The sequence below is a fragment of the Thermobia domestica genome, chromosome 6 (genome assembly GCF_964235325.1).
Source record: "Thermobia domestica chromosome 6, izTheDome1.hap1.1, whole genome shotgun sequence".
Taxonomy (NCBI): Eukaryota; Metazoa; Arthropoda; class Insecta; order Zygentoma; family Lepismatidae; genus Thermobia; species Thermobia domestica.
Window position 1 is genome coordinate 264,188,054 of NC_137459.1, and position 19,365 is coordinate 264,207,418.

The window sequence follows — 19,365 nt, forward strand, 5'->3', positions numbered from 1 at the left end:
TATTTTTCCGCAGAAACTAAAACATGTGTTCACTTATTTTTTGCCTATTGTCCCTACACAAAGTGTAGTAGTAGTTCTCCTTATCCTTTAGGCACTTGTAATATATACTTTTTCGCACTTTTGATATTTCGTAATCAAAGGTTTGGAAGGGTCTATGCCCCACCCACCTGTTTTATGATTTTTTGTTTTTAAAGAAAATACCAAATACGTATTCCTTCGTTTTAATATTCTACGGTATCTATGCACAATTTAACTTATTTCGGTCCACTTCTTCTTGCCTTTCGAGCGCCAACTTTCAAAATTTTGGGTTGGGGGGTTGGGGCTTTTCCACCCTAAAACTGTTTTTCCGTAAAAAGAAAATACGTATTCATTTATTTCATGTGTAATATCTACCTGCCAAATTTTATCAAAATCGGAATGTTGCACTTGGGAAGTGTTACATGTTAGTACTTAAAGAAAGTTATTGCTGTATATGATTTTTAATGACGATGTAATATATATAAGGTTCTAAGTAATGATTTATAATGTACTCAAGAGCGTTTTCAAAATCAGAAACAGTCAAAGTCTGAGTCTGAAATACGTTGACGGTGATGAGTTTGCTTACTTAATCATGCTTTTCTACCCAATGGGATTGATATTTCTGTGAGAATAAATATACGAAAATGAAAGGAGTGAAGAGACACAAGAGAACATGCAAGTTGCTGTTTGCACGGGAATATTAAAAATGTAGGTAAAGAAGAGAAATAATAACACTTTCGAACTTCAAGAAGTTGCAAAAAAGGAGTCAGGGAATTTCCTCTTTTTCAAAGATTGATCACTACCAGTGTATTTTTTTATTCCTTTGATAGGCTATATGAAATGCTTCCAGTTTGAAGGAATTTGTTGGAATCATTTCTCCATCAACTACTTGTATCGCTAGGATATTTTCTTTTGTGCATACGTATCTAGTTTTGTGGTTTTTCTATCAGCATACATACCAAACGTATACACATATATAATATATGTGTGTGTATGTGTGTTAGTATATTTTTAAAATGTTAATAAATAACAAGCAACCTTCAATTCAGAACTTCTATTCATTAAGAGATTAAGTAATTACTATTATTTCAAAATGTTGTAGTGAACTATATTTTGGATTTGAAATACAGCATTGAACATATTCTTTAGCTCCATAGATCAATATTGAGAAATTCGCAAAGAAGGCTCCTTCTAAATTTCCATTACATTTAACAAAATATTTTTTACCGTAAAAGAATTAAAATTAAAATCCTATTTACCTACAGAATAAAATTACAAAAGTTTACAATTATTACTGGAAATTGATGCTATAATTCATTTCGAACATTTTAAAAAAAACACAGTTGCTAATGTACTGCAATTTCATTTCTTATCGATAGTATGAAATATTGCAAATAGTTGTACTGTAAGTTTCCATAACTGTTCTCCAAGTGGATTTGTGTAGAACCAAAGGGAGTTTTGTCAAGTTTAACAAAAATTTCAAAATAAACCTCTTGAAAGCAGCTCTTACTTGTAAAAGAATACATAATGTTCGCTTTTGGCTGTTGTAAGCTCTTTTAAGCAGCTTAATAAAAATTCAGTGTAGCATAATAACAAAAGCTGCTTTTCTTATGTAAAAAAAAGAAAGAAAGCTAGGTAAGGTGTCTGTACTGGGTGCCGAATTCTACTTCACCCCGGGCGCCGAAATCTCTAGTTACGGCTCTGGTTCACGGTATTAAAAAAAAAAAAAAAAACATGTTGACATGTAAAAAGTTTGAACAGAGTGCCTACAAAACGGAATACCGAGCTCATTCATGGTGTACTGCATGCTTTAGCAATGAGAAAAACAAATAACTTTAAAACGTCGGCACAATCAAGCCCTTAAATGAGATATGAACTTCCTTTTCTGAACATTTGTAATCTCTAGGTTAAAATTGGTAAGGGTGATTTTAATTTTTCATTTTTGGGTAAAGACAGGAAAATTGTGCTGATATATTTACTGGTACAGTCAACTGTTTTCGAGCTTCTTTAAAAGTACGAGTAATTTCATGTGTTTAGGTACAACTCTTCCTCGTTGTTCATCACTTATTTTCCTCCTTAATTATTCTTTGTTTTTGGCTGGGGTTAAAATAATTGAAGTAAATGATGTAAGTTGGTTCTCAAAATAATTTAGTGCAAACATTACTACATAATTATTGGTTAAGTAATTAAGTTCTATTATTGACGGTTTTAATCAAAGTAACTTATAATCTTTCATACTGTGGTTAAATTGAAGAAACTTTTTCCAATAAGAAAGTAATTTATCAATACTTGTATTTTCACTTCCAGTATGTCTTTGTGATAATGTTTGTGACATTTTACACGTTACAAGCTTTGCTTACTTAATATACATTAATATCATCACTGAGCAAATCAGAATGTTTTTAATTTAGAAAGTTGAACATTCACATTCAACTTGATAAACTAGTCCTATTTTACCCCGACCGAAGAAGAAGAGAGTTGTTCCGTTGACAGATCTCATGAATTATTTATACTTTCTCGAGTAATCTTGATGAGTATGAAATTTTAATTATGTTGTCTTCACTACCCAAATTCAATGAAAATTCTTGTGATGACTGTATCTTGTTTTCTGGTTTGTTGAAGTGATGTCTGAACCTCAATCAGCCTTCACAGTTTTGAAAACTTGGACTATGATGACTTTTTTCCAAGAAAAGTCCCCAAAGGATATAATATCTGCACCAGAGATGCACCAGTAGTGAGTGCTGCTGTTCAGTTTGCACTACCCCTCTTGATAGTCATATTTCCGCGCCAGAGAATGTGTGAGGGACTGTTGGTTGATGCTCCACCTGAGAGTATTGCTGTAGCACAAAGTACTGATTGGATTACGAGTGATACTTTTTTTTTTAACTTCGTTGCAACACTGTGAAATTCTGTCATCCTTCCCCTCACATCCCAGTTCTGCTAATTGTTCATGGACATGGCAGCCATAAAGAACTGAAAGTGATTAAATATGCGAGGGATCACAGGATTCACTGCTCAGTACTCCTCCACATATCACTTACAAGACTCAACTCACTGATAGGTGTTTTATGAAACCATTTCAAGACGCATACAATGATGCTTGTTCACTGTGGATGCGCAAGAATGCTGGAGTAAAGACATCCGAATACGGTGTAGCGCATCGTGTTTCAGAGACATACCAAAAGGTTTGGTATGCCTCAACCGATTTGGATTCACCAGAATATATTCACTGAACCCTCAGATATTCACAGACACTGACTATCTGTCCGCAAACGTCCACAAGTATCTGATCGACACTTTGTGTGCAAAGGATTGGGCATGTCCATCCTCACCACAAAAAACGCCTACAGATCAGGCGCCATGTTCAGGATAAACAGTCTCCCGACATCCTTGATGCAATCCATATGGTTCCCCAAATCTCAATAGGACGATTAGCTAGGGATGCTGCTATGAGCCACATAATGATTTGGAGGATTCTGCACAATAACGCGTTAAATTCTTATCATGTTCGTCTGCACAAAATAACTCCGAGAACAAGATTTCCATAACCATCTGGAGTTTTGTCAATGGGTGAGCGCCAGGAACCCATGTTTCACCAGAACATTCTGTGTACGGATGAGACGACCTTCAAGATTAATGTAGGTCAACGTACACAACGCTCACTATTAGTCCAGCGAGAATGATCACTGGGTACCTGAAGTTGACAATCAACATATCTGGAGTCTAAATGTCTGGTGTGGTATAGTGGGAGGCCAAATTGGTCCTTATTTCTTCGAAGGTACTTTAACAGAAGTAGGATACGTTAATTTTTTGTCAGATGTTCTTTGTGAGCTCTTGGAAGAGGTCTCATTAGCAACTCGTGAAATAATGTGATTACAAGACGGTTACTCTGGTCATTTTCCAAGAGTTGCCGGACAAACTGCTGCTCATTTATTTCCAAACAGGTGGATCGGAAGAGAAGGCCGTTTCCTGGTCAGCTCGTTATCCGGAGCTGACTCCTCTCGACTTTTCTTTTGGGGACGTGTCAAGGAGCTGGTTTAGCAAGAGCGTCCTACTACAAGGGAAGACATAATGAACAAGATCTATAATGTCTGCCATGGACTAAGAGGAAATGAAGTGTTAAGAGCAATCTACAGTGTCCCGGTGCGCATTCGAATACGCATCGCACGTGCTGGACAATCCTTTGAACATTTATTGTGAGTTTTATTTTTAGGGGGGAAGTACGATATTTTGGTGAGAATGTTCAGAACCTGCAGTTCATGTTATTTTATTTATTACCTTCAGTTTGTTTATTTGTACTATTCTTGAACAATCGTTTATGCAATGAGTTCCGAAAAGTTATTTATTAAAATGTTTACATAATTTAAGAAGACTAAGAGAGTGGCAGTGATTTCGTAAGTTTGATTTCTTTTGAGAGGGGGGTTGTTGTTGGACTTTACATCAAAATTTGTTTCATACGTGGTTTAAAATCAAAGAGTGTTTTTCTGTTTTAAATTGGTTCAGATTCCTAAATTTAAACTAGTACTGTCCTGTAATATTGTTTTCGTTTGTTGATAAGTAGACGAGATATGCCCTAACGTTTGATACTGAATGCTGTAAATAGTTTTCAACAACTATTTAATAGAACATATGCTATCTGATGTTCTTTTGGAGTCATTACCAACTAAAACTGTTGTTCTTAGTTGCAATTCAACAGCAAATAATACATAGATGCCAAACCGTAGAGTTTAACGAAAAAAATTCCTGTAAAAGTTGTTTCCTTTTCAATAATACTTCCAAATAAATCGAAATTGGTACCACTCTCCATTTGAAACTTTGGAGTTGATCCCCGCGGAAGTATTCTCGCTCCGCCACTGAATATGAAAGAATCACAGTTTGATTCTTCACATACGATTTGTTCATTCATTTTTTTTTTGTTTGTTTATTTGTTTGAAGTTTCTACCTGCACTACGAAGTACGAACTGAGAAAAATGCGTGGGACGAGTGATCTGATAGCAATTCAACAACAAATAACACAGCAATTCAACAACAAATAATACACATAGATGCCAAACTGTAGAATTTAACGAAAAGTGTTTCCTGCAAAATTGTTTGTTTTTCAATAATACTTCCAAAGAAATCGAAACTGATACCACTTTCCATATAATCTTTTTGAAGTTGATCCCCCGTGGAAGTGTTCCATTTAAAATTTTTGAAGTTGATCCCCCGTGGAAATATTCCCGCTACTCCACTGGATACGGAAGCACCACTATTTCATTCTTCACATACGATTTGGTAGTTCATTTTTTGTTTGAAGTGTCTACGTGCACTACGAGGCGAGAAAAGTGCCTGGGACGGGTGGTCTGATACTCCTTGTATATAGTAAAAAGCTGAACGAACAGAATAAAGAGCTCGTCGCTCCATCAGATAAATACATACATATCTGTTACCATAACTAGAGGTGGGTAAAACATCTATACACAGCTTCGCCGGAAGTCCGCTTCATTGTAAGGCTAATTGGACGCCCAAGCAAACGTTGGTACTTCTGCTTGAATGGGCGCAGAAATTGTCTGAAACTGTACGCAAAAAAGCATCTATACTCCGAAGAGGTACTTGAGTGAATTGTCTCCAGAAGAACGCCAGTTTGGGAACAGGCAGAAATACATCAATTTTGAAGAAAAAAAGTTGACTACGGTGTCATCCTCAATGTCTAGAGACGATATATCCAAAAAAATAATTCTATACTCCAGCCGTTCTACCGGTTGCAAAAAGGATACGTTTTATGACGGTCCCCACATTGGTACAGGGATTTATATATATATATATATATATATATATATATATATATATATATATATATATATATATATATATATATATATATATATATATATATATTGAATCTGTATGAAAGCTGAGTTTCGTAGAACTCATCTTCTTCTGTCTTCTTCTCTACCTCATTGTAAGTCTCTCCTATTATTTGGGAGAACGTTAGATTTAGCAACTCTTCATCTTCTTCTTCTTTTTCTTCTTCTTGGAGACGTATTGCCAGAATGAAAAAACACAGTTTAAAACTATCAAGAGGACATTTCTAGCCACCATACTTCGTAGAAAAGCCAATTGGTTTGGACACATCTTGCGAAGAAATTGTCTTCTTCACATCGTCATAGATGGAAAGATGGAAGTGAAGCGACGAATAGGAAGAAGAAGAACACAGCTGATCGATAATTTGAAAGATAGGAGAAAATATTGAGAGTTAAAAGATCGGCAAAACTGGAAGAAACATTTCCAGTCCCAAATCTAAAATTAAAAAAAAAAAAAAAAAAAAAAAACTCATTAGTCCCAGTACCTACCGAAAGGCAAAATACTTAATAATAATAATAGAGACATGATGTTCACATAAATAATTTTTAGAACATTTGGTCACATTTGTTTTTTAACGTGAATCTCGCTCGGACTTCTTCTTTCCATAAGTGAGAAAATTTCTTTACAGTGATACGAACTACCGAACATGAGAATAATGTACGATTATTTTTTTTTAGTTTTTAGTTACTCCTATTTTTTAGTTTGTAAAATTCTGGTAAACCCGCTTCATGGAATTTTTGTTTTCGTGTTATGTCGGGCTGAATTTATGTTAATTCCATGTGGAAACGAGTTGCTCATTCCTTAATGTCAGTTCAGAAAGAAGCAGAATACAGGGAGAGCTAATCTTTGATAGGTCTGATATCGCGGAATCTTTCTTTGAATTCATTTTTCAAATGCTGAAGCTTCTTGGTATGCATCCTGTACAAAGCAAGTGCCTTGTACTTGTTCCATACTTAACACAAATTGGTAAATGTATCAAGCCTTCGTTTTGTAACAGTTTCTCCGAGAGCTGCAACTTGTGTTCTAACGTTTTTATTTACGTAACGTTTGCAGTAATTATGTTTTTCCTTAAAGTTTCAAATTAAAATGTGACACATATTTCGTAATATAATCTGCCATGAAAGAAACATATTGTTACAAACATGAAATAAACATATTGTTACCACAAAGAATTTGTCAGTAAGTTTGTGCTTTGTTCTTTGATTTGAAGAAAATTGCTAATTTCATCTCTCAAGTTCCAGGAACTTTTCAGACCCGTGGAGCACAGGATACCCAGCACACTTCTTTGCGAAAGGGAAACCTAGAATATTTATGCAAAATCTTCCAAGAAAACAGCAAATTGTCGCTGGTTTAAGCCATATGAAGTTGATGGTTTAAGAACATTGGCTATGTGAAATAACACTTATGTTTAGGCATAAGTGAAAAGGAATTAAGAGCAAATAATGAAGAAACTAAGGCAATATACTGTATGTATGGATTGCAATAAGTAAATGAAAATCCCATGAGCTGATCAGTACGGGGCTGTATACCTACTTTTGGGCCACTATATATACGAGTACTTCTTTGTTGTTTTATGGAGGTGAACCGAGGGTCAAAAACAAATGCTTCAAGGGCCACAAGCAACTCACAAGTTTGAAATACTTGTTCTACAGTTACGGGCTAATTCTGTTACCGGAAAAATGGCAGGTCACTTGTATTTGAAGTTTCATTGCGTTACTTTCAAATCACAAGTGTATTCTCAATTTTGAACTTCAAAGGACCAATGCTTTTCAGGCAACTGATGTAGATCTACCAAAACTTAGTTTTTATTAAGAAGATATTAGTAGAATAAATTATTAACATTCCAGTTTATTTCAAAAGAGAAAAAAAATAAATTCTCTATAAGTCAATGGACAAAAAAGATGACACACAACACGCAACATTATCCAACTTTCTCAAAATGGTTTAAATTTTCATTATATGGACTGAAGTTGAGAATTTTGAAGACTTTGAGGCTCAATATGAACCAATTATATACAGACTTGATGCCACAAAGAAAAAATTATGTAGCATACGTAAAATCGTAGGTTACATGCGTAAATCTTAGGGATAGGCGCGAGTCGAGTCAAATGTAATTTTATCGAGTTGAGTTTCGAGTCGAGTCGCTGTTTTCAGGTCGAGTTTCGAGTCGAGTCGAGTTTGATAAATGGCTCGCTCGTTCAGCTCATTTTAACTCGTTTTGGAATCATGGCCTTATTAGACTGGAAAAGGAAAGCCATGAGAAATATAAGCAATAATGTGAAATATTTTTAGTGTTTCTCACGACTTTTCTTATTAAATCCGTGTTGATAGAGAGAAAGGCACAAGGAAAACCAGGAAGAGGACGACCAAGCATAGAATATCTAGATTATCAGTTACGAAGATTTATCTTAGACTTGAGAAATGGTTATCCTTCCTTCCTTTTTCATTATTATTTGGCCTTGAAACAAACGCCTGAGACATATACAAGCCTTCTACGCAAAATTTCCAATTGATCAGTGAAAACGTCATCTTTCTAAAGCCTGTAGTTTCCGAGATCTCATTGTCGAAATGATTGACCACAAACATATAAACGTCCTCAACATATAGTTTCAAAGAACTCGAAAGGTGGAAGCACAATTCACATGCATTGATTTTAGAGAAGACTTATTAAAATACAAAGGCTTTAAGCACTAATTTTATATCATAAACGTTATGAAAAATATATAGTTAACTAATTTAGACTATTTAAGGTACAAATACTTAAAATGTTTGTCTCTGTTAAACGTTGAACTAGTATTGTCAACGAAACGAGAAACTTCTCGGCACGAGAAGAGGCAAGTCTCGAATCGACAAGTACATCAAGTACATTTTCAAACACTAGTTCACTCAAGTTTTAGTCCTCAGACACTGTTTTAATGTTACTTGTGGCATATATAAAAACTTTAAATTGATATAGTAATTGAACGAACACGATGTATTTTCAAATTCAAGACAATACAGAAACATCCGAGATTTATGAGCAACACTAATTCACACACATCCGAGACTTATGAGCAATACTAGTTCACCCAAGTTTTCGATGAGGAAGATGTCCACATTAGACAAAATTTACAGAAAAGTCGGAAACTTAAGGAATGGTGGTGATCTGACCTAGAAAACACCTTTTCATTACAGTAAACAAAGAACAGGAATGAACATGAATTGTACCTCAAATGTTGTGTACGGGTTCGGGTTCAATCACAGTTTCCGTGAAGTGAACTTTGTGGTGTACAAACATCGTGTGTGCGTGGGTAGCGTTTATGTTTCTTTTCCATAGAATTTTTTTTTTAACTTCTTACTCAAAGATCCACAAGATAGGTTATTTCTTATTTAAATGTTTCTTTCGGCATTCCTACTCTATCTTTGTTTTTAAATCATGTTCACATTTTATGTTTTATCTAATAACTCCCGAGATATAAAAGTAGAAACAAAATGTACAAACGAAGGGGGATTGAAAGATTTATTATGAAGATCTAAAGCTGAAACCTCAAAATACTATTACTAGGGTAAACTAGTATTGCCAACAAAACGAGAGAAACTTCTCGATACAAAAAAGAGGCAAGTCTCAAATCGATAAGTACATTTTCAAATTCTAGATGATAAAAAACATCCGAGAATCGTAAGTAACACTGGTTCACTCAAGTTTAGATCCCAAACACTGTTTTAATGTTACATGAGGCATATATAAAAACTTTAAATTGATAAAGTAGTTGTACGAACACGATGCATTTTCAAATTCAAGACGATATAGAAACATCCTAGACTTATGAGCAATACTAGTTCATCAAAGTTTTAGATCTCAATCACTGTTTAATCACTGTTTACATGAGTCATGTATAAATTGATAAAAGTAATTGTACGAACACGACGAATAACATTTATTGAGGTGCTGAAACCTCAAAATATTTTTACTAGGGTAAACTAGTATTGAAAATGAATCGAGAAACTTCTCGTACGAAAAGAGAGACAAATCTCAAATCGATAAGTACATTTTCAAGTTCGAGATGATAAGTCTCGTAGACAACACTAGTTCACTCATGTTAAAACCTCAAAATACTATTACTTGGGTGAACTAGTATTGCCAACGAAACGAGAAACTTCTCGGCACGAAAAGAGAGACAAGTCTCGAATCGACAAGTACATTTTTAAATTCGAGAACAGAGATAGAGTTTATCAATTTACATTTATTTGATATAGCATAACTTATATGAGACCACTTTTAAGATAAATGGGAAAAAATTCACACAAACACACACACACGAATAATAATAATGTGATGCTGTATTGTTTATTTTTATGTTTGTTATTTTTCTAAAGTATCTGTGATATAATACATGATGCATTTCTATATAACTCTGCACATGTCGACATCAGGTCCGCAATTTGAATTACACTAGCGAAAAAAGGTTGCATCACGTAATGGCCAATAATTTTTGATCTGTATTTGTTGGAGATACAGTAACATCATTATTACGTATAGCCATATGATCTTCCTGTACACACGAAAAAGAAAGTATTCTACAATTGACAAATTTTCTTTTTCGCATTAACTCGTGAACAAATGAATTAATCTGTTTTTCTTTTCAAGTTATCTTTGCAATAGTTATAATTTGATAACTTGCCAAGTCGGTACTGTAATAGGAAAATAAATTTTCTCAACTGCTAAATATATGCTTCGTTCTTACTAAGATACATTTTCTTGTTATTTACAAATCATTAACATGACATGTCAAGTTGAGAAGAATGAGTATTTTCGACACCTTCTTCTTTTTGCCTTTAATCAAGGTTCTAAGGCCGCAGAAGGTGCTCGCAATATTTGTGCTGTGTATGGAGTGGATGCTATAGCTGAAAGAGCCACCCGCGATTGGTATGCAAAGCTCAAAAAAAATGACCTCAAAGATGCACCTCGTTCTGCCCGTCTAGTTGAGTTCGATGAAGAGCGATTGAACCACCTTTTGCATGAACATCCGCGTCAAACAACAAGAGAACTGGCAGAGACAATGGATTGGTCCCACACTACTGTAGAGAAACATCTTCACTCGATGAGCAAAGTTCAGAAGTGTGGAGCATGGTGCCTCACACCAAAAACGGCGGGAACTTAGTTGCCAACCCAATACTATAAACGTAAAATTCTTTTTTTGTTTCATGCAAGGATTAGTTCAACCCTAAATCGTGAAGTACCAAATTCGATCACAACTCCCTAACCAAAGTAGATTTTTGTGTACAGAATCTTTGTATCATAAGTTTTCGAATCTACTCCCCCAAAATAATAATAATAATAATAATAATAATAATAATAATAATAATAATAATAATAATAATAATAATAATATTCAAACGAGGAATTTGGCACCTAACTTAGAAAATTAAGATTTCCTGCTCGAAGTGATTCTACTTAAGGAACGTCTGAGACGATTTTTCGTTTCTTTTACTTTTATTAAAATGTAAAACTTCCAAACAAATGTATAAGATTAAATCCAAACCTAATAGCTCTCTCTCTCTCCCTCTCTCTCTTCAATTACTTTTTTATTGGGGACATCATTTTTATTTGATATCATGACGTACCAATAGAAGTGTACAAAGTTATTTACCACTGAGTCTCCTTATATAAAAGTTAAAGGAGATCTTCCTCGTGAATAAGCGGTTAGCGCAAGTTCCTTTAGCGTGGGAGATCCAGGGTTCGATTTCGTCTGAGAACTTCTGTGGTTTGAATTCAACGTTAATTAGCAATAGTAGACCTATGTTTCATATAGCATCGCTGTTCTATAGGACGTTAAAACACAAATCAACACAACCAAATCATAAGTTATGGGATGTGTTTTTTCAATGATGAGCATGAATAGTAAAGTATGATGATATTGTAAACGTAATAAGCATTTCATTAATTAATTAATTTAAATCTTTGTTTTCAAATTCAAGAAAAGCGTATACCTAAATTAGATACTACTAATAATAAATTCAAATATTGTTTTTCATACAACGTAAAATATTACTGAACTAACGAACGATACATTTTTCAGAAATGTATAGAATATATCACTTTCACTAAAATCACTACACTGAAAACATTTTTTTTTCTTTTCATAATAATGAATTCAAATACGATTTTTTTTCATACAACGTAAAATATTACTGAACTAACGAATGATACATTTTTCAGAAATGTATAAAATATATCATTTTTATAGGACTGCAGTATTTAGGGTTCATGAAGAGGAACGCCGGTTTGAAAAAAAATTAAATGAAATGGGTTATTTCAGTTTAACGTCCCAGGATTATGCCCTTTAGCCTAAGAAAGACAATGATTAAGGCAAGTAAATGATGACGGAAGAATTAGTGGAATGAGAAAGTGGGAGGAAACGGAGTACTCCAAGAAAGCCCATGAACATTATACTGTTCACTATAAACTTACTTGGATGGAGATCGAATCAGGGATCCCACGCTCGCCAATTTTGTCTTGAGAGGATCCCTAACAACATATATTGTTTTCATTTTGTTTGCAAGTGTACCTCATAGCGAAAAAAAGCAAATGTGTCGTGGCGGACAAATCTTTGACCAGGTAATGGTGACTGCTTTGAAACAAATGCAGAGTCTGAGAATTAAATCTGTCATATGTGTAGTTTCGTGTGGAGAAGAAACAAACTTGTGAAGCAGAGGATTAAGAACAACTCATGTTATTAATATAAACTTTGCCGAAGATTATTAACTTATATCATCATCATAAAAGAAATACGAGAGATTTTTGAAAGGAAGGAAAATAACATAACTTTGCAAGCGGAGGCAAAAAAAAAAAAAAAAACCTAAAGTAACCAGACTAAAGACAAATCATTTACACTGTAATGGTCGTGACTCAGTGGGCAAGGCACTTAACCAGTAATCTGGAGGTTCTTGGATTGAATTCACGTCGGGCATTTTCTTTTATTTACTTAAGGAATGTTGATGGTGATTGATCAGCGATGACACACGTTTTATTACAATCAGATATTTGAATACTCGAATGTTTCAGTACTTGAACCATCAAATCTTCAGGAATAATAGTAATAACGATAATAATTATCTCGTAGAAGAAAAAAAATAGAAACTTATTATCGCTCTGTTCATAACATTACAAGCAGAAAGGTGATATTAGGCAAAAAAAAAATATTTCGGTTTAGTTTAATGTTGCCCATGAGAAGAGGAATTTCTCGTCTCGATTCTAAAATAAACCAAACAAAATGGGGATGAGACTTAACATTTTACATTCAAGACGGGACAAGGGTAACTCAAATTATTGTCTCGCTTTAGAGATGAGAATCGAGACGAGGCGAAAAGTATCGTAAATATTTCTCGTCTTATCTCGATTTTTGAAATAGTGTATGCCACTCTTTAAGTAATAATGGCTCTGTAGACTTATTCTTACAATTTTTTTGTTACTTTGTATTTCAGAGCTCACCGAATTATGATCTGTGTATATATTGCTGTAGCAAAGCTTTTATAATTACATCAGCATATTCTACAGGTTAGTTTATTATTAGTTTAAAACTTTTAATACCGTTGCTAATATCCATTATTATTATTATTATTATTATTATTATTATTATTATTATTATTATTATTATTATTATTATTATTATTACTGAAGTGTTGTTAATTTAATGGTTCACCTTGTTCCATCTAGGTCCCGCCTAGTGGGCAATGTGCTGAACAAACACCATGTGTCCAGGTTTTCTCCGGGTTCCGCTTCCTCCCACTTTCTTCATTCCAAAATTTATTTCATTCTCATCATCGACGTCTTCTGTAGCTTAGTCGGCATAACGATTACTTAAAAACAAATTTTCTTAATGCTCTTGTGAGTTCAGTATCCCTGCTTTCTACATGAAATTTGCCCTGAAACTTTCCGTTTAACATTAGGTAGTTGTAGGGACGTATGCAGATTGTATGTCCTGATTGTCCTAACACTTCTCTCCAATCCCGACTATTTTGTAACTTTTGCGTAAGGCTAGGGGCGATTTTACAGATTTTAATACAATGTGTCCTCATATGGAATTTGTCTACTATATTATTATTATTATTATTATTATTATTATTATTATTATTATTATTATTATTATTATTATTATTATTACTGAATATTTGACACCTCAATATTACGTCCTATTCCAAAGAATATAAGCATACTGAAGTTAAGAAAAATGAAAAGAAATTTTTGGACCCTCTATAAGAATGAATTGTCTTATAAGATATACTTTGAAAGGAAAAGAAGAGGAAAAAGAAGATGTGAGCTACTGGTCAATATGAAAATCGAACCTTCGGAAACACGAACCAGGTTGGAAACCACTGTTTTAATAAGTAATAACTTACATCCTATTGTAGGGTTGTTAATGAAATGTTTATTTGTAAAATATAAACAAAACGCCTAAATTATTTTGAAGAAAATCGACAGGTTAAAACTCACCAATAAGCAATTGTCAATTATCCCTTATGGACTTTTTTTTAATGGAAAATGACTTATGCTATATTATAGGGCTTTTAAATGTAATATGTATTTATGAAATATGAATAAACTCCTCTGAATTGTGTTTGATAAAATTATCCGGAAAATTCTGAGTAATAAACCAGTCTTTGTGAACTTTCTTCATGTCATATTGTAGATCTATGATATATTAATGAAGTATTGATTAATGAAACATGAACAAGAACCATTTTTGAGAAAATTGGTGTTATTTTCATCATTTAGCCTCTAGATGTGTGCACGTATCCGACCGTATTGTCCAAATTAAAAAATGTTTACAAGTAGGAGCAAAAGAAGAAGAAGACGTCCAACAAAGGAGAAATTAAGAAGAAGAAGAAGAAGAAGAATTGCTAAATCTAACAGTCATCCCTTTACTTATTTAATATAAATAAAATAAAACTGTTTATCTGTCTAATGTATGTGCTCCGGGATCACGAAACATGATTATTTTAACATTGAACAATACTTCCATGGTAGAATGAAGAAGAAATTGGGAGGAAACGGCAGAGCTCCCGAGGAAAACCATGAGCACAGTGAATCATGAGGAACGTACCCTCGCCACATAATTAAGATTTCTTGTTCGCAGTAATTCTACTTAAGGAACGTCTAAGACGATTTTTCGTTTCTTTTACATTTTTTATGAAAATGTAAATTTCCAAAACTAGCCATAAGAACAGAAACACGACTAAATTGTAGAATGTTACTAATGTTGAACGGGAAAACAATTGTGTGCAACGATAAAGATGAAATCTTTCAGTTTAACGACCCGCGAATATCTCTTTTAGGCTAAGATGAAAGAATGATTAAGGTAAATGAAATGATATAATGAGATGAAGCGTAAGTACCCCATGAGAATCAACGGACACGATGTTGTCCACCACAAACTTATTTAATGCCCTACGAATATGCCCATTATGCTAAGGGCACCATGAGCTAATATATTCTGTAGTCGAACTAGGGATCTCCATACACCAAATATAAGCGCTCTGCCACTGTACCATCCGGTTATCTTTCCGTTACTAAGTTCTTTTAGCATCCCCAGCTGGTCTAATAGCTAACACGGACATGTAGTGAACGTGGTCCGGAGTACGATTTTCGCAGGGAGAACATTGAAGTTTAAATCATCTGACCTCTTAGTGAAAAAGGACATTTTTCTGGGGCGTTAAACTGAAAGATTTAATCTTAAATAGCATTGAAATGCCGTTATTAATAAGTTATGTTCAGTTCAATTGCACGAGAAATGCACACCAAGCAGAACTAGATGATCGTTATTAGTTAGTATTCTTTATGAACCACATAAGGATATCGACTGGAGTACACACAAAGGTGCTCAGCAAAATACGATATCTCGCAAACACACAAAGAAAAAAATCATAAATCCCATATATACATTAAAGGCAAATGCAATCGCGAAGAAATACGATATCTGAAGTCAAAACTAATTCAAACATATTATGATAAAGGTTCTCAAGAAACATATGAGCTTTTCCAAGTGAATACAACCTCCCCCAACTCTTCCCTCCTACATTTCATATTCTTATTCAGTTCCACATCTGAAACAAAGTTTCATTTCCTTATTCACACACATTATTCGGTAGGTGTATCAAAAAACCATCTTTAGTAAATCTTATCTATTAAAAACTTATTTTACATTACACATAACTCAGCGTTTTCGCATTCAGATTACACTATCTTCAGTCGCACGTGAGTATGTTCGTATCTGAAGACGACAACAAACATACATGTAATCTCAAATGCTGTATACGTTTGAAAAAAAATCATGCAATTCGATATTCACCTTAGCAACTAAGGTCTATTCGATCAAAGAACAGTTTGCAAACAAATCCTATTCTCATGAACACATACAAGCGAATTCGTGAGAATCCCAAGACCAAATTAGATAAAGCAAATAGCTTCAATGAAACACTATATTCGCGATTTTCGATGAGAGAGCATTAAATATTTTAGGATATTAAGTTAATTCGTTTCTTTCTGTCGTGAAACGAAGTGCTATATACGTAAAATTCTTTATTTTTAATGCAAGGATTAATTCAACCCAACGGTCGTGAAGTACATGTCTTGCGTTTGATTCCAGTGAGAGAGATTTCAAAATGAAATCATATTTAGGGGCCGGGTTCGATTCTCGGTGAGAAAGCATTGAATATTTTTAGACATTAAGTTAATTCGTTCCTTTCTGTCGTGAAACGAAGTGCTATATACGTGAAATTCTTTCTTTTCATACAAGGACTAGTTCAACTCTACATTCATGAAGTACCAAATTCGATCCCAGCTCCCTACCAAAGTGGATTTTTGTGTACAGAACCTTTATTTCGTAAGTTAGCAAAGCTACAATCAAGGACAGTCGTGAAGTACAGGTCTTGCGTTTTGATTCCGGTAAGAGATCTTTCAAAATGTAAGCATATTTAGGATTCAGGTTCGATTCTCGGTGATAAAGCATTGGATATGTTAAAACATTAAGTTAATTCGTTCCTTTCTGTCGTGAAACGAAGTGCTATATACGTGAAATTCTTTTTTTTTTCATACAAGCACTAGTTCAAAATCATGAAGTACCAAATTCGATCCCAGCTCGCTACCAAAGTGGATTTTTGTGTACAGAGTCTTTATATCGTAAGTTAGCGAAGCTACAATCAAGGTTAGTTGTCTGTTTCACTTTCACTCCTCCAATATAATAATAATAATAATAATAATAATAATAATAATAATAATAATAATAATAATAATAATGTGATGCTGAATTTTTTAAATTTACTTTTATGTTTGTTATTTACGTTTTAATACCACTTTGGTCCGGATTCGATTCTCGATGAGAGAGAGAGAGAGAGAGAGAGAGCATTGAATACTTGAAAGCATTATAGTGCTTCGAAATTAAGAGCTTCGATGTATATCATATGCTATGCTAAAATCAATACGTGAAATTCTTTTTTTTTTCACGCAAGGATTAATTCAACTCTAAATCGTGAAATACTGGTCTTGTGCGGGGAAAGACGAAGACCAATCAAATTGGAGTACTTCGAACACTGAATATCAAAGGATTGGGGGTAGAGGTCTAAAATAGCTACCCAATGCTATGCAAAATAGCTATTCAATACATAACGAAAAGACGAAAATCAATCACTCAATTGGGAAGCTTCGATCGTGATAACTGAAAGGACTCTGAAGAAGATCCGATAGCCGGCCAAGAGTATGAGTATCCAATAGTATGAGCATAGCAACACCTGGTTCCCACAAGCAAAATTTTCCCACGGGCTCCTGTGGTAGCCCTAAAAGGCTATGAACATAACAACTAAAGGCTTGTTGAAACTTGCCTTCGAATTCCAGGAAATGATATCGAATTCTAGGAAAACAAGATAATTTTTGCTGACTCGACCTTCTATCCGGGGGGATATCTACTAACCTGTACTCCATAACAAGGTAACAATATCCAAATTTTATACCGTAAAAGAAACAAAATGAATCCCTTTGGTGGGACTACCCCATAAAGGCGGACGGGGTATGACCTAGGGGCGCCGGGGGCGCAAAAGTTGAAATTATATACCGCAAAGTAAACTATACATACACCCGTATTCCATTAAAAAGTTTCACTTTCACTCCTCCAATATAATAATAATAATAATAATAATAATAATAATAATAATAATAATAATAATAATAATGTGATGCTGAATTTTTTAAATTTACTTTTATGTTTGTTATTTACGTTTTAATACCACTTTGGTCCGGATTCGATTCTCGATGAGAGAGAGAGAGAGAGAGAGAGAGCATTGAATACTTGAAAGCATTATAGTGCTTCGAAATTAAGAGCTTCGATGTATATCATATGCTATGCTAAAATCAATACGTGAAATTCTTTTTTTTTTCACGCAAGGATTAATTCAACTCTAAATCGTGAAATACTGGTCTTGTGCGGGGAAAGACGAAGACCAATCAAATTGGAGTACTTCGAACACTGAATATCAAAGGATTGGGGGTAGAGGTCTAAAATAGCTACCCAATGCTATGCAAAATAGCTATTCAATACATAACGAAAAGACGAAAATCAATCACTCAATTGGGAAGCTTCGATCGTGATAACTGAAAGGACTCTGAAGAAGATCCGATAGCCGGCCAAGAGTATGAGTATCCAATAGTATGAGCATAGCAACACCTGGTTCCCACAAGCAAAATTTTCCCACGGGCTCCTGTGGTAGCCCTAAAAGGCTATGAACATAACAACTAAAGGCTTGTTGAAACTTGCCTTCGAATTCCAGGAAATGATATCGAATTCTAGGAAAACAAGATAATTTTTGCTGACTCGACCTTCTATCCGGGGGGATATCTACTAACCTGTACTCCATAACAAGGTAACAATATCCAAATTTTATACCGTAAAAGAAACAAAATGAATCCCTTTGGTGGGACTACCCCATAAAGGCGGACGGGGTATGACCTAGGGGCGCCGGGGGCGCAAAAGTTGAAATTATATACCGCAAAGTAAACTATACATACACCCGTATTCCATTAAAAAGTAACAATCTCCAAAATTGTATGCCGTAAAAGGAAACAAAATCAACCCCCCTCGGTAAAACTACCCCATAAAGGCGTGGCCTAACACCACGCAGCCCAAAGAGGCGTGGCCTAACATCACGTGACCCTATAACGTCATACCACGTAACTCCAAAAATGGTCGCCGGGCGCCCGGGGTGAAAAAATTTGGCGGCGGCGATGGGTGCCTTGCTCCAGGGGCGGAAAAATTAAGATCAAGTGGGCGAGTACTACTGAGGGGAACTTTCACCGCGCAGGCCTACATTGATGTTTTAAGCACCTACCTGCTTCCCACTGTTCAAGAGTAATTCGGGGATGGCGATTGCATCTTTCAACACGATCGAGCACCTGTTCATACTGCACGACCTGTGGTGTAGTGGTTACATGACCATAACATCTCTGTAATGAACTGGCCTGCACAGAGTCCTGAC

The 19,365-nt window shown here is 34.7% G+C and overlaps 1 protein-coding gene across 1 annotated transcript; it reads left to right on the forward strand.

Annotated features, from left to right (window-relative positions):
- Positions 1-10,622: 10,622 nt before the first annotated feature.
- On the forward strand, positions 10,623-11,003 carry LOC145687534 (histone-lysine N-methyltransferase SETMAR-like). The gene has a single exon (XM_081760993.1). The coding sequence runs from the start codon at positions 10,623-10,625 to the stop codon at positions 11,001-11,003; it is 381 nt and encodes a 126-aa protein (XP_081617119.1).
- Positions 11,004-19,365: the final 8,362 nt, after the last annotated feature.

Excerpts from the sequence above, each read along its gene's own strand:
- LOC145687534 (XM_081760993.1), top strand. The coding sequence starts at position 10,623 with ATGACATGTCAAGTTGAGAAGAATGAGTATTTTCGACACCTTCTTCTT.